The 12632-nt window shown below is 44.3% G+C and overlaps 1 protein-coding gene across 8 annotated transcripts; it reads right to left on the bottom strand.

Annotated features, from left to right (window-relative positions):
• Window positions 1-2063: 2063 nt before the first annotated feature.
• Window positions 2064-11909, bottom strand: LOC119331021 (polypyrimidine tract-binding protein homolog 1-like). 8 transcript variants are annotated; one of them, XR_005160354.1, is made up of 11 exons: window positions 11518-11909; window positions 5260-5469; window positions 5109-5171; window positions 4934-5007; window positions 4684-4779; window positions 4496-4553; window positions 4304-4408; window positions 4114-4195; window positions 3956-4034; window positions 3806-3868; window positions 2885-2998 (listed from the first exon to the last, which is right to left on the bottom strand). XR_005160354.1 is itself a non-coding variant. In XM_037604182.1 (10 exons), the coding sequence occupies exons 1-10, from the start codon at window positions 11695-11697 to the stop codon at window positions 2290-2292; spliced, it is 1377 nt and encodes a 458-aa protein (XP_037460079.1). In that variant the 5' UTR covers window positions 11698-11905; the 3' UTR covers window positions 2064-2289. The 8 variants fall into 8 exon arrangements, 5 of the variants coding, with proteins under 5 accessions (XP_037460079.1, XP_037460080.1, XP_037460083.1 ...); XM_037604182.1 differs by lacking the exons at window positions 3806-3868; window positions 3956-4034 and adding an exon at window positions 2064-2685 and having other exon boundaries at window positions 2886-2998; window positions 11518-11905; XM_037604183.1 differs by lacking the exons at window positions 3806-3868; window positions 3956-4034 and adding an exon at window positions 2544-2685 and having other exon boundaries at window positions 2933-2998; window positions 11518-11908.
• Between the last annotated feature and the right edge of the window lie 723 nt (window positions 11910-12632).

The following is a 12632-nucleotide window of genomic DNA, read 5'->3' as shown; positions in this document are numbered from 1 at the left end:
ATGGACCAAAACATAAGAAAAGAAATAGCCCACCACCACCCCATCGAGGGTCCAAGGAAAATTAGCCCCACAACAGCACGCAACCACGCATGCAGTTGCTCGCTTCCCAACTGTTGCAATCAACGCGATTTTATCGCTGCCAAATGAATCGCGTGATCTGCCTACACCGTGTGAGTCTCTGCCTACTACCGTCGGTCCGCCGCTAGGGAAAATTTGCTTCGGCCTCTAAGCGAAGATCAGAAGGAGACTAATTATGATTCGTCACGGCTGCATCGGTGCATGGTTTGTCTTTATCCTTACGAATCCCCAATTGATCACTATCATCAACCCTAATAGAGAATATTAGGGGAAGCACCACCACTGCCATGACCGACCACAGGGCTTACTGTCTCCATGGTACGGCCACTCCCGTAATTAACCTCGGGTTCAAATCTCTAAAATTTTGTTGCCTAATATGAATGATTTGATCGACATGAAAATTGTATTTCAAGTCAGTTAGTATATAACTAATCTGGAAATTAAATTTCTTGTGTCGAATATGAGCAATTTGGTAGTAATTTTTCAGTCTTTAATTACACCTATGAAAACATGAGTTCGAATCTAGGCTTCTTAGCTTCTTAGCATGCCATATGAAGTATTTTGGCTTGGCCAGTCCTCAGCGGTTTGCAAGAGCTTAAGTGTGGAGCTCGCCCCCCCTATACTAAATTCCTGGCTCCGTCCCTGAGCCCGACGACGTTCTCTTGGCCCTCTCCATGATAAGCCACCCCTTGTCATATGTCGCACCACAACCCCGACAATAAATCTCAGCTTTGCAACAAGTGTGGATGCTACACTCACCCCACTGACAAGCGCAAGATCCCAAAGCATCTGGTTATGTTGTACCAGCAATCTTAGGGACGCAGAGCACCTCAAGGAAGAGGTTTGGAGCCAACTTCAACCTTCATCCAGACAGGGCCAATGGAACCGATAGTTCGGACGACATTCCTCCTGTACCAAACAACACCATGGCATTCCATCAACTAGAAGACCTTACTGACACGGAGAACGTGATGATCGGGTGTACCTCAAATGACGTGTTTGGAGACTTCGGCTAGTCCCACAATTCTTTAGTGATCTATTTAGCTATGTCCATTTGTGATGTTGTAATAAGAACATAAGTATTATTGTTGTATTTATATTGTATCAGCACATTTGTTATAATAAGATTGTAACCGTGCCAACATATTTGATATAAATAAGATTGTATTCTATGTATTTACATGAGATTTTCTCACTGAAAGTTTTTTGTCTTATATATAGTTCTCTACAGTGACAATCAAATAAAAGATGAATTATGCCTTGTGGACAGTTCAACCACAAACTCCATACTAAGGGAGATGAAATATTTCCAAACTCTTAAAAAGATGAATGAAGATATTCTAATTATAGCTGAACGCGATACGGTAATCATTGGCACTGGACGTGCCATATTTATCCTCCCAGGGATACACAAGTAATAATTGAGGATGCTTTATTGTATCATAAAATACAATCGTTCCTTAGCTAAGATGTGACCGTTCGCACATCCTTAGCTAAGATGTGCAGAGCACCGTTCGCACATCGCCGCATCCATCGGACTCTAGACTCCTGAAACTTGAGTAACCCTTTCACTTCTTCAATCACCGGACCGAGCGCTCAGAGGTTCTTCTCTGGATCATTGAAGATGGCCACTACACCTTTCGAATCCAGCTCGACAATAAGCTTTGGAACTTAATCTCGGCGGCCAGCAGCACAGTACGTCAGCAAGCCAATAACTGGTGTTGTATTTCCTCTGTTCACTTTTATAAGATGTTGAAGACATTGTAACAACGTGAAAAGCAGCCCATTTTCAGTTGTCTGGAACAACTTGTAGAAGTGCACGGAGGGAGTAACATTCTTTGTTCATGGAGAAGAAACCAACCGGCATTCTTTGTTCATGGAGAAGAAACCAACCGGCAACCAGACATGGCCAAAAACAAATTCCAGTATGGCATACACCACCCTGGTATAGTCAAACTTAATTGTTGGTGCCTTGTACCAAGAAATTATCAAGCGCAGAAAGAACATCAGGTTTTGGATTGAACTGACATGGCTCGAGTAATTTTCCATTTTGTTGTGCAGTTTACAGGCACCAACAGCCAGACAGGTACATTTGCCACAGGGGTCTCACAAGTACCAAGAAAAACAGATCGGCATTACAGTGCAGTTCCAAAAATTGAAGACCAGAGGTGCTGCACAAAGCATAGGCAACTGCTCTATTGGATGAATAGCTCATTTTGGGAAGTACATCGGTTCGCCAGACAAGGCTGCATGAGGCAGAGCAGCAGGGGCTGTGCCATAATGTGCCATCTGCTGCGAAGCTTGGTACAACATCGGAGGAGCACCAGAGCTTGATCCGACTGCTGGAAAGTGCGGGCCTGGGTTTGCCATCAATAATTGGGTAGGGTACGAGGTTGATGCAGGTGCAAATGCCCCTCGCTGCATGTTAGGATTCCAGGCTGGCGCTTGTCCGATAGAGGTCGGTCCTGCTGAGCTTCCATAAAAAGCAGCAGGCGTGGTGCTTTGCCATGCTGCTCCAGGAGTGCTTAGACCAGGGGCTTGACCTGCAGCTTGTACCTGAGCACTACGATCCGAGACGGTGTAGTCTCTGCTTCTCTCGTCATGTGCCTGAATGCCACAATATGTAGATCCCGTATCAGGAAAAACGTGGAAGCAAACAGTAGGAAAACAAGATGTTCCAAAAGCATTGTCAAACCGAACAAATGATAAGACTATTCCACCTCAATATAGCAATAGTATTTTTTCCCTAATTGGATGCATTCATTTATTCTTTGTTAATTTACACAGCCTGAAACTATTGTTTATACCTTCACATTCAGATCAGTATGACGAGAGTATGACAGATGAAGCTTACAGTAACCACCATCATATATGCAATGCCCCTCCAGAGCTTGTTTAGCAACTCCTGCTGTTGTTATATCTGCGAATACAGACTCTGTTAGCTCTAGCAGTACTTCTGAACAACTAGAAGTTGTAGTGAATATGAATATGGATTCTCTCAAGTTAAACATTTAGATTACAAATACACTGTAATGTGCAATGCCGTCTGTTTTGTCTCACTTCCGAAGAAACATCAAAGACAGGATAGATAAATTGATCACACATAAGACGCTGAGATGCTCATTTGGACTACAGATGTATAAGACGTGCTCTCAATAGAGGTTGCAGCTAGAGGATGTGACTGTTAGCCCATAATTCACTTCCTTATGTTCCTAAAATACAAATGGCGTAACAAAACCCACCACAAGAATGATATAAAATCAAGCAATCTACATAAATTCAACTGTTACATTAGGAGAGAAGAAGAAGAAAAAGACAAATTCCAGTCAACAGTGTTTTCTCTTTCCTTTGTCAAGTTCAGCAGTTTGTCTCAGTGGTTTCTCCATGTGTAGACCAAAATGTAGGTTTGAAATTCTGTGGCATGGTAGATTGATTTTCTTTCAACAATTTCTAAGAATTTTTTCTGACCATTTGCACCAATTTTAGGACCAACCACACCAGTCACTGTCAGGCTAGAAAGCACTGGATACATCCTCATGGTGACTGCTACTCTATCCAAAAAGGTAACAATTAAGGCAGCTGGCGTCTGACAGAAGAACAGGGTGCCAAGAGGAAGACAATCCACACTAAGATGACAGGAAGACATGACTGTACCAAACCTCTACTAAGAAAGTAAATATGCTTACAGGAAACGGTAAGAAAAGAATAAGAAATTACGAAAGGTAACTTTATAGCTGTGGATAGTTGTAGATGTCCATTTTAAGTCTTCAGGGACTCCAAGACCTCTCTGCTGAAGTCAGAAACTTTGACGCATAAACAAATATTAACTCAATAATCAACACAGCATCATTAAGATGTCCACAGAGTTCAGTATCACCTATGGACTTGGCTTGTCAGGAGTTAACAACAGAGTGAAAAAATTACAGCAAAGGAGCATCGGGGCCAGTCTACATCCCCTAAATCAAGGTGTAGCCATATCATGGCATATCCTAAAGATAATGTGATATGGTGAGGTTTACAGTTGTTCGCACATACCTGGATACTGAATTAGAGCCTGCATTCCACCATTCTTCTCGAACATTGCAATCTTTCGGACAGCACCAAAAGAAGAGAACACCTGAAATTATCTCATACAATGAGTATATATGATATATTTTCTTACAAATATTTTTCTTATTTAATTCAAAATAATCTTGAGGACAAGATCACTCTAAAATACTCTTACAGTGTGTAGAACATCCACTCCCACAGCATACTGCATGTTCTCGATTGATGCTAAAAGTACATTGCTCTCTGGCTCCTTAATCTTCCCATCAGAGCCTAATATGGGCTGCAAAACTTACATGGTGTAAGCAGCAACAGAAGAAGATGAAGAGTGACATGACATCAGATATACTAGTTTGAACTACAGGCAAACCTGTGTGATTCCCTCGATTGCAGTTGGATTAACAGGAAGATAAGGATTTGTGTAATCCCTGCTTAATCAAAACAGACACTGTTACAAACTTGTGTCTCTAAAATTAATTTTTAGCGGACAAGAGCTTAATACAAACCAAAATAGAATTGAACACACAAAAAAAATTAAAGCTGTAAACTATCTTGTACCTGCTGCGATGTGATTGAAATTTAATATTCAAATCTTTGTGCGCAGAAAATGTTATGCGCAGGTGACAAATGCTGACGTGTTCAGCCAGTAGATACCTGCAATAGCAATATCACATCAGTGACTTCTATATCAAAGATCAGCTAAAATGCAATAGTAAAAAATGCACCCTTCGCGAGTTCAAGAAGTAAAATTTCAAGGGTTCACATTACTCTCGTGAATTGCCAACTCAGAGTAATAAACATGGACTACCTCGGTATGCTTCTTCCGTCTAACGAATTTTTTGCCTCTAGAGCAGTTGGAGCATCAGTATATTGGATAAGTGCCTGAAAAAATTTCGAGCTAGTAGTTAGTAAAAAAATCAAGCTGTCAAGGTAATTTACAAAAATAGTAACATATATGAAACTAGACATAAGCACTATGTTACCTGGAAACCAGCGGCTTTCTCAAACGTTGCTATCTTGTGAACAAACCCAAAAGCAGAAAATACCTATTGCAAATAATGCAAAAAATAAAACATTACAAAACGGAAAAGGAATTCATTTACTATTTGAATGCATGTCTCGTGTAATACTTACCAAATGGATAACATCTATGCTAACATCATTAGGCTGGACACCTTCAAAGGTGACAAGCAGGACATTGCCAGAAGAATCACCAGTGCCTTTATTGTTTGTAATTTCTTGCCTATTTGAATACTGGATATATACAGTTTTACCACGAACTTGGGCAGGTTCTGAAGATGAAGCATAATATGAAACCATTGAAATTGCCTGGTTTTGATCTGCCTGAAATAGGCAAATTTATGATAGAAAGTCAGGAACCCATCGACTTGGCTAGAAGTTCCAATTATATAGAGCTAACAGTTCTTCAGGCTCACTTTTCACATGAAACTTCCGCTAGATCAATCTACAAAAAACACATTTTTGCAACTAGAAAATTACGTATGCAATATTCCCCGTTGCATAGAGTTAAACAACAGGAAGGGGACTGTTTTGTAGTTATTTAACTCCTCTGGGGTGGGGGTGAGGGTGGGAGGCCTTCAGAAATTCGACCAAACAGGCCATCTAACACTTGATTCTTGGGTACTCCCTATAAAGCGGCATGGCAGCAGCTATTGCTTACACCATTCTTGTAAAAAAATTGAGAGCAACCAAAACAGGTGAATCGTTGATGACACCAATCAGTTATGACTACAGGATGATGAGCAATATCCGTTAGCAATCAACAAACTCAAAAGAAAATAGGGAAAATCCAATGTGCGCACGCTCGTTCTCCCCTGCGGCTCAGCTCTGCATAAACTAAATAGTAGCATCGCGATTTGTTTTGGGGCGAGCAAACTAGGCCACCAGGCCCAGGAAGAAAAACGGGGCAAGTGTGCTACAGGCTGTGGTTTGCTACAAGCACTCGCTACATTGAGCACCACCGTTGCACTATGCTTGCACGGGGGCTGCTACAGTGTTCTGTCTCGATTTCCACAAGATGTACATCTTGTATTAAATAAATAAAGAATTCAGTTCTATTCTACATGCTATTAATCTTTTTGTGAATCAACGGGTAATTATTTTCAAAAACTTGGTTGTTTTTCCTAAACAATCTGACAACTGCATTTTTGAAGAACCATTGTGTTTCAAGGAAACTAGCTTAAATGATTAACACAATTTAACCAAGACATACATAAAAACAACAAATCACCTTGAGAAGTTCAATTTTTCGCAAATAATGTCATGATGCATGAAATAAATATGGCAAATCAGCACAAATTGAAATGGCAATCATAGCAGATCATCTCGGGAGTTATATGTAAACAAAATGGCAAGTTGTACAAAATAAATATGGCAACTCCACAATTAAAATAGCAAGCATAGTAAATCATGCCAGAAACTGTGTGTAAACAAAACGTCAAGACAAAATAAATTGGCAACTTGGCACAATTAAAAATGACAAGCACAACAAATTATCCCAGCAATTACATGTTAATAAAACAGCAGGCATTATAAAATAAACATGGCAACTCGATAAAATTAAAATAGCAAGCACAGTAAATCATCTCAACAATTACGCATAAACAGAACAACAAGTAATATGAAATAAGATGGCAACCCAGTACAATGAAAAATGGTAAACACAACAAATTCCCCTGGCAACCGCTTGTAGACAGCACGACAAGCAGGATGAAATAATATGGCAACTCAGCACAATTTTCCTGGAAATTGCATGTAAACCTGGTAACATATATCTGGTTGAACATGACAACCATGTGTATCTACACCTGCTTCAACCTGGCAATCATGTCAGATCATCCTTTTTTCGCTAGCACGACTCCTTTTTTTTCCTACATGTTTATGGGCAGCTTATCTACATCATTGTGCAATGGTTGAGCTGGTGGATTAGGGAGAAGCAGCGCTAGGATTTGGTGGTGAAAACGACACGAGAGTGAGTTAAGGTGCAAGAGACGGCGATGCACGACAAGAGATTGACCGAGTTTGGACGGCCCATTAAGCGACGGGAGGGGCTCACGCGCAAGCGCGACAAGCTTTACTGCCTGATCAGCGAGCGCCGCACGGGAAACATCAGATGCTGCGCCGCTGCATAGTAGTGTCCAAGAAAATATTCACCATACAAGAACAAGGATTTTCTAGGCCTGGCCAGGAGTTCCGATCATGAGAACAGATCTGTTAGCAATCAACAAACTCAAATAAAATATTCACCATACAAGAACAAGGATTTTTCTAGGCCTGGCCAGGAGTTCCACTCATACAGTTAATAGCTCTTCAAGCTTAGGCTACAGTCCACTTTTAACTTTTTCCCAAGTATCACATGTCTGCAGTTCAAAAATCAATGTGATGTTCTCTGTTGCATATAAAGAGTTTGCATGTAGTATTTCTTGCACTATAGTTGACCTTGTAAAATATAAAGCAACCAAGACAGGATATTTATATATGCCACAGGCATGCCGCCCCTTGGAGCTCGGCGCCCTCAGCATTCAGGACTTGGAACGCACCGGCATTGCTCTTCGGGTGCTCTGGCTGTGGCTCCAAGAGACTGGCCCTAAACGCCCTTAGCACCATCTTCCTCCACACTGCGAGCCTGAGGTCAAGCAAATCTTTCGATCCTCCACTTCCTGGATTTTGGGTGACGGACACGCCTGCAAATTATGGACCGATCATTGGCTTCAGGGCTCCTCCATCTTCGAGCTTGCTCCGGCCCTGGTCGCCCTTGTCCCTCGCCGCCGCCGCAACAGCCGCCTTGTCTGCGAGGCCATCCCCAACCAGGCCTAGATCCAAGATTCGTGGCAGCCTCAGGCCGGCGGCCACCATGGAGTACGTGGACATTTGGCGCCGCCTTCGCACCACCACCCTTGCCAATGTTGCCATTACCACGGATTTCATCACTTGGCGTTGGACTACGAGCGGTGTCTACACGACAAAGTCTTGCTACCTCACGCTCTTCCAAGGATCCATGCAAGCCCCCCACTGGTAGCTCACTTGGAAGCCATGGGCCCCACTCAGCATCTAGGTTTTCCTTTGGTTAGCTGGGCTCGACTGCTGCTGAACTGAGGCCCGGCGTGCTCGCCATGGCCTTCCTCATGCGCCAGCATGCCTCCTTCGCGACCAGAATACCGAGACCATGCAGCACCTCCTGGCGGAATGCGTCTTCTCTCAGATGGTTTGGCATGAGCTCCTCTCCTGGTGCCGGCTCACCACCCACCCTCCAAACGGCAACACCGATTTCTTCACGTGGTGGTCCTCCGCCACGCTCCCCGGCTAGCATTCAAAAGTCCTGGATGGATGATCGCCCTCTATGCTTGGTCCATCTGGAAGAACCAGAACGCAATTCAACCCTCACTCAGCAACCTTATCCATTCCATCCAAGAAGAAGCTCGCTCTTGGGCAAGAGCTGGAGCTACAGGCCTAAGCATGATCGTCCCTGCAACCTGAATAATTGTATCCCCCCCCCCTCCCCGGGCTGAGCATCCCCGTTCTGTCTGCTCACTTGCGACCCTGAGCCCCTGTAATTTCTACCCTTCTATCAATGGAAAGATACGCTCATACGCAACCTGCGTATTCGCAAAAAAAAAACACAAATCTGTCCATAATCGACAAACCTACTTAAACGAAATGGCCATTGTAGAAGAACATGGATTTTCTTGGTATAGCAAATAAAATTATCTTTTATTCCAATACATCAAAATTCCACATGTGCCAACAAGCAAGGAAAGTATCTTCAGATAGTTAGAAACTCGCAAAAGTATGGCTCGTATTTGACTGGATACAGATTAGACACAAGATACATGTGATACTTAACACACGGAAGAGAAGATTGCGAATGAAACATAAACTGCAATCACCGGTAAGAACAAAGCGTTTCTCACCTAAGACATGAAGTTGTATGCATCTCGCTCAACAGAGGCACACCACCGTTGGAGATTACGCTATGGTTTGCAACAAACAATCAACCCCAAATTTTAAAATCAAATAACACCAAGTCATGTACTACCTCCGTCCGGGTTTATTGGGCCTTTAAGCCATCCATGTCTGTCCCTGTTTATAAGGCCCCCTGCAGTAACTACTTGTTTTTTCCCAAGAATCTCTCCCTTCTTTTGCGTTGCTGCATTGGAGCTGGCGCATGGACTTGGCTGATTGGCCATGCATGCACAATGTATGCGCACGCCGTCCATTGCATGTGTCTGGTTAGTTAGGCTGGTCGTAATGGGAGTATCATAGTTAGTATCATGCATGCCAAGTAGGCAATTTTGATGATGTGGCATAGAATTAAATGAAGAAATAGATGGTTGAGTATCATATCATGATACCGTATCATAATAAATGCAATGCTACTATGTGTCATGCATGGAAATAAATAAAGTCATCTATGATACTAGTACATGATACTATGCATTAGGGAGGTAGTATCACACACTAGTATCATATGCATTTACTAACTTATGATACTACCCATTACAAGCAGCCTTACTAGGCCTAGTTAATAGGGTGGTTCTGGAGTAAATTAAGTTGATTTATTTTCCAAATCTCTAGTTGCGTGCATCTTCTTGGTCTTAGCAATTTGGCTTATGGGCCTAATAAACCCGGACGGAGGGAGTATATAAATAATAATGCCCTGACAGTCAACCAGCACCGCCTCAACCACGGGACAGTATAAGTATCAACAAGAAATTCCTCCAATAGATCATGCTCCCACAAAATCTAGCAATCAAACGGCCACTGATTGATACTGAAAGAAGTCCACATCACCCCCCAGGGTTTCACAAACCGGCTAATTTACCCCCTGAAGTTTAAAACCGGGTACTTAACCCCCTGTCTTTCTCAAAACAATGTGAATTACCCCCTAAACCTGATTATAGTGGTTTTGTGAGGTGGTTTGCTGACGTAGCAACGTTGCAAGGGGCCAGGTCGGCAGAGTTCTTTCTTCCCTATCCCATCTGCCTGCAATCACGTGTATACGGCATCGTTCACATCCTCTCACCTAAACCATCCTTGGTGCCGGCGTGCCAGTTTCACCCCGACATCGAGGTCCCCCGCGAACAGCTCGACGTTGAGGTACTCCATACTCGCTGTACAACATCAAACAGTTTACAGCAGCCGACAAGGAGCCCTAGCATGATGGAGCTCGTCCGGCGTGGTTCACTAAGCACCGCACGCTTTGATTTTTCGTAGGATGTGGTATAGGTGCACCACATCCCTCCCATTCATCCTCTCCTCGAACCCCGGAGTCATGCACTTCTCGACCTTCACCTTGAAGTCTCTGCCCTTATGGAGTTGTGCAGGCGGCCGGGACACACATCTTGCTCCTGAAGGTGGAAAACATGACGGCGCTGTCCGGGATGGAGGAGAGTCACTCTGCCGAAATCTCCTCAACCTCGCTCTGCGGCAGCTCCGGCATGTTCGTGCCGGTGACGAGCACCAGCCTGCCGAGCTGGGAGACGAGTCTTGATCACGAGCGAGGGCCTGACTGGCCTCGAGCCCAGCGAGGAACCGAGGACGCCATGGTAACATGCATGACTCATATTTGTGAACACATAGGTGATTTTGGCAGCCTGGTGGTGAGGGAGGACAAAGGTGATGCTCGCGTTTGACGTCCTTGAACTCGCTGATATACACGGGTACACACATCATGGGGAGGAATTCAGTTAGATGTGCTTGGACAGCGGCAAGCCGGATGAGTCAACGCTCCTGGGAGTCCTAGCAGTATTCTCAGATCGGCGATGGGTCAGAGCTGCAGCTTCGATGATGCACTCTCCGCCTGATTGAAGCGATGGCTTTCGATGTGTGACACTCTGGTGGCGTCGTGTAGGCTGCACGGCAACCCGGAGATGATGCAGTTCACCATCAAGAAGCTGACAGAGTTGAAAGAATGGACCAGCAAGCTACATGGTGATGTCGGCATCCAGGCGCTGCACACGACGCCGGCGTGGTGCAGGCGTGCAGCTGAGGATGGACAAGGCCAGGTGCAGTTGGGTGCAGGTCCGAAAGGACAAAACCACCTGCCAAAACCACTCTAATCAGGTCTAGGGGATGATTCACATGGTTTTGAGAAAGGCAGGGGGTTAAATACCCGGTTTTGCACTTCAGGGGGTAAATTAGCCGGTTTGTGAAACACTAGGGGGTTATGTGGACTTCTTTCGATTGATACTAAAATCGACCCCAAGCAGAAGTGTCATACCTAGATGCAATCACATGAATAAACCATACATCGCATCAACAAACGTGAATTATTCATCAAAATACCAGCCAGCACCCGCCACGAGGCAAAATCGCAACAGAGGAAGGGACAGGGCGGGGGTGAGACGGGGGAGGAGAGGAAGGGCGCCTTACGAACTCCACGAAGGCCTGGTTGCGGTTGGCTCCGACGTTGCACATGGTGTTCACAACCCTGCCGAATGGTTTGCAGAGCTCGACGAGCTCCTCCTCAGTGCTCTCCCACGGCATGTTCCGTAGGTGCAGCACCTTGGACGGCGTCTGTGTGTACCGGAACTGCGTAGACCCGGACGGCATCCTCGGTCGCCCGCCACGGCGGCCGCGCGCGCGCTGGGTGAGATAAATTGGATGAGGAGGGTTAGGGTTAGGGTTTGGTAAATTGGGATGAGAAGGGGAGTCGACTCGGGGCTACGGCTTGAGAGGACAGATTAGGACGGCTGGGGCGATGGGTGGTTCGAGAGAGGGACGAGCCGACGATGGGACGCGGAATTGTTGAACAGTTGAACCCCAACGGGATTATCCAGTTTCTAGGGACTGCTGGCTTCAGTCGGCCGGTAGCTCACCGTGTACTATCTCGTGTACGCAAGACACGTCACCGAAGAAGCGTCGCTCAGAGTGATACGCAACAGACGTCCACGAGGTTTTTCAAACCCGAAACTCCACACATTCGGGTGAAATCCCATGAGTACGGCTGTCAGGACTACCCTAGGTAGATCTGATCGTCCCTAGAGCCTCATAAATTACTATCTCGAACATAAAGAGCGAGGAGGAAGAAAAAATAAGGGACAACAAAAAGGTAATAGTGACAGATATGTTTGACGATTGTGTGTTGTTTCTTTTTCTTTCTTTTTTCAATGGATCGTCGTCTCTCGGATATAAGGTGGGTGGGCTTTCATACAAGAAAAGTCTTAAATCTCGTTCAAAACGTCAAAACCTAACTTAACTTAAATAAATAGGACCGAAACTAACTTTTGGTCTGGCCCGAAACTTCCGGGCTTAATTATGTATAAAATAGCTTATTTGTATTGATCATGGAGATCCTCACACGATATTGGATTGAGATGATCAGAAAAGCAAATTTGGTCTTCTTGTTAAGATGAATGACTTTCATGTTCATGAATTTTATTCATCCAAGATTATTTTGCGGGTGCATTTGTGCATGTAAATCAGTAAAAATATATTATAACTTCAGTTTTCTATGTGCACCACGTACAATCTTTTCATAAATTTCA

This window comes from Triticum dicoccoides, chromosome 7A (assembly GCF_002162155.2).
Source record: "Triticum dicoccoides isolate Atlit2015 ecotype Zavitan chromosome 7A, WEW_v2.0, whole genome shotgun sequence".
Classification (NCBI taxonomy): domain Eukaryota; kingdom Viridiplantae; phylum Streptophyta; class Magnoliopsida; order Poales; family Poaceae; genus Triticum; species Triticum dicoccoides.
This window is presented reverse-complemented; position numbering and strand designations above follow the sequence as displayed.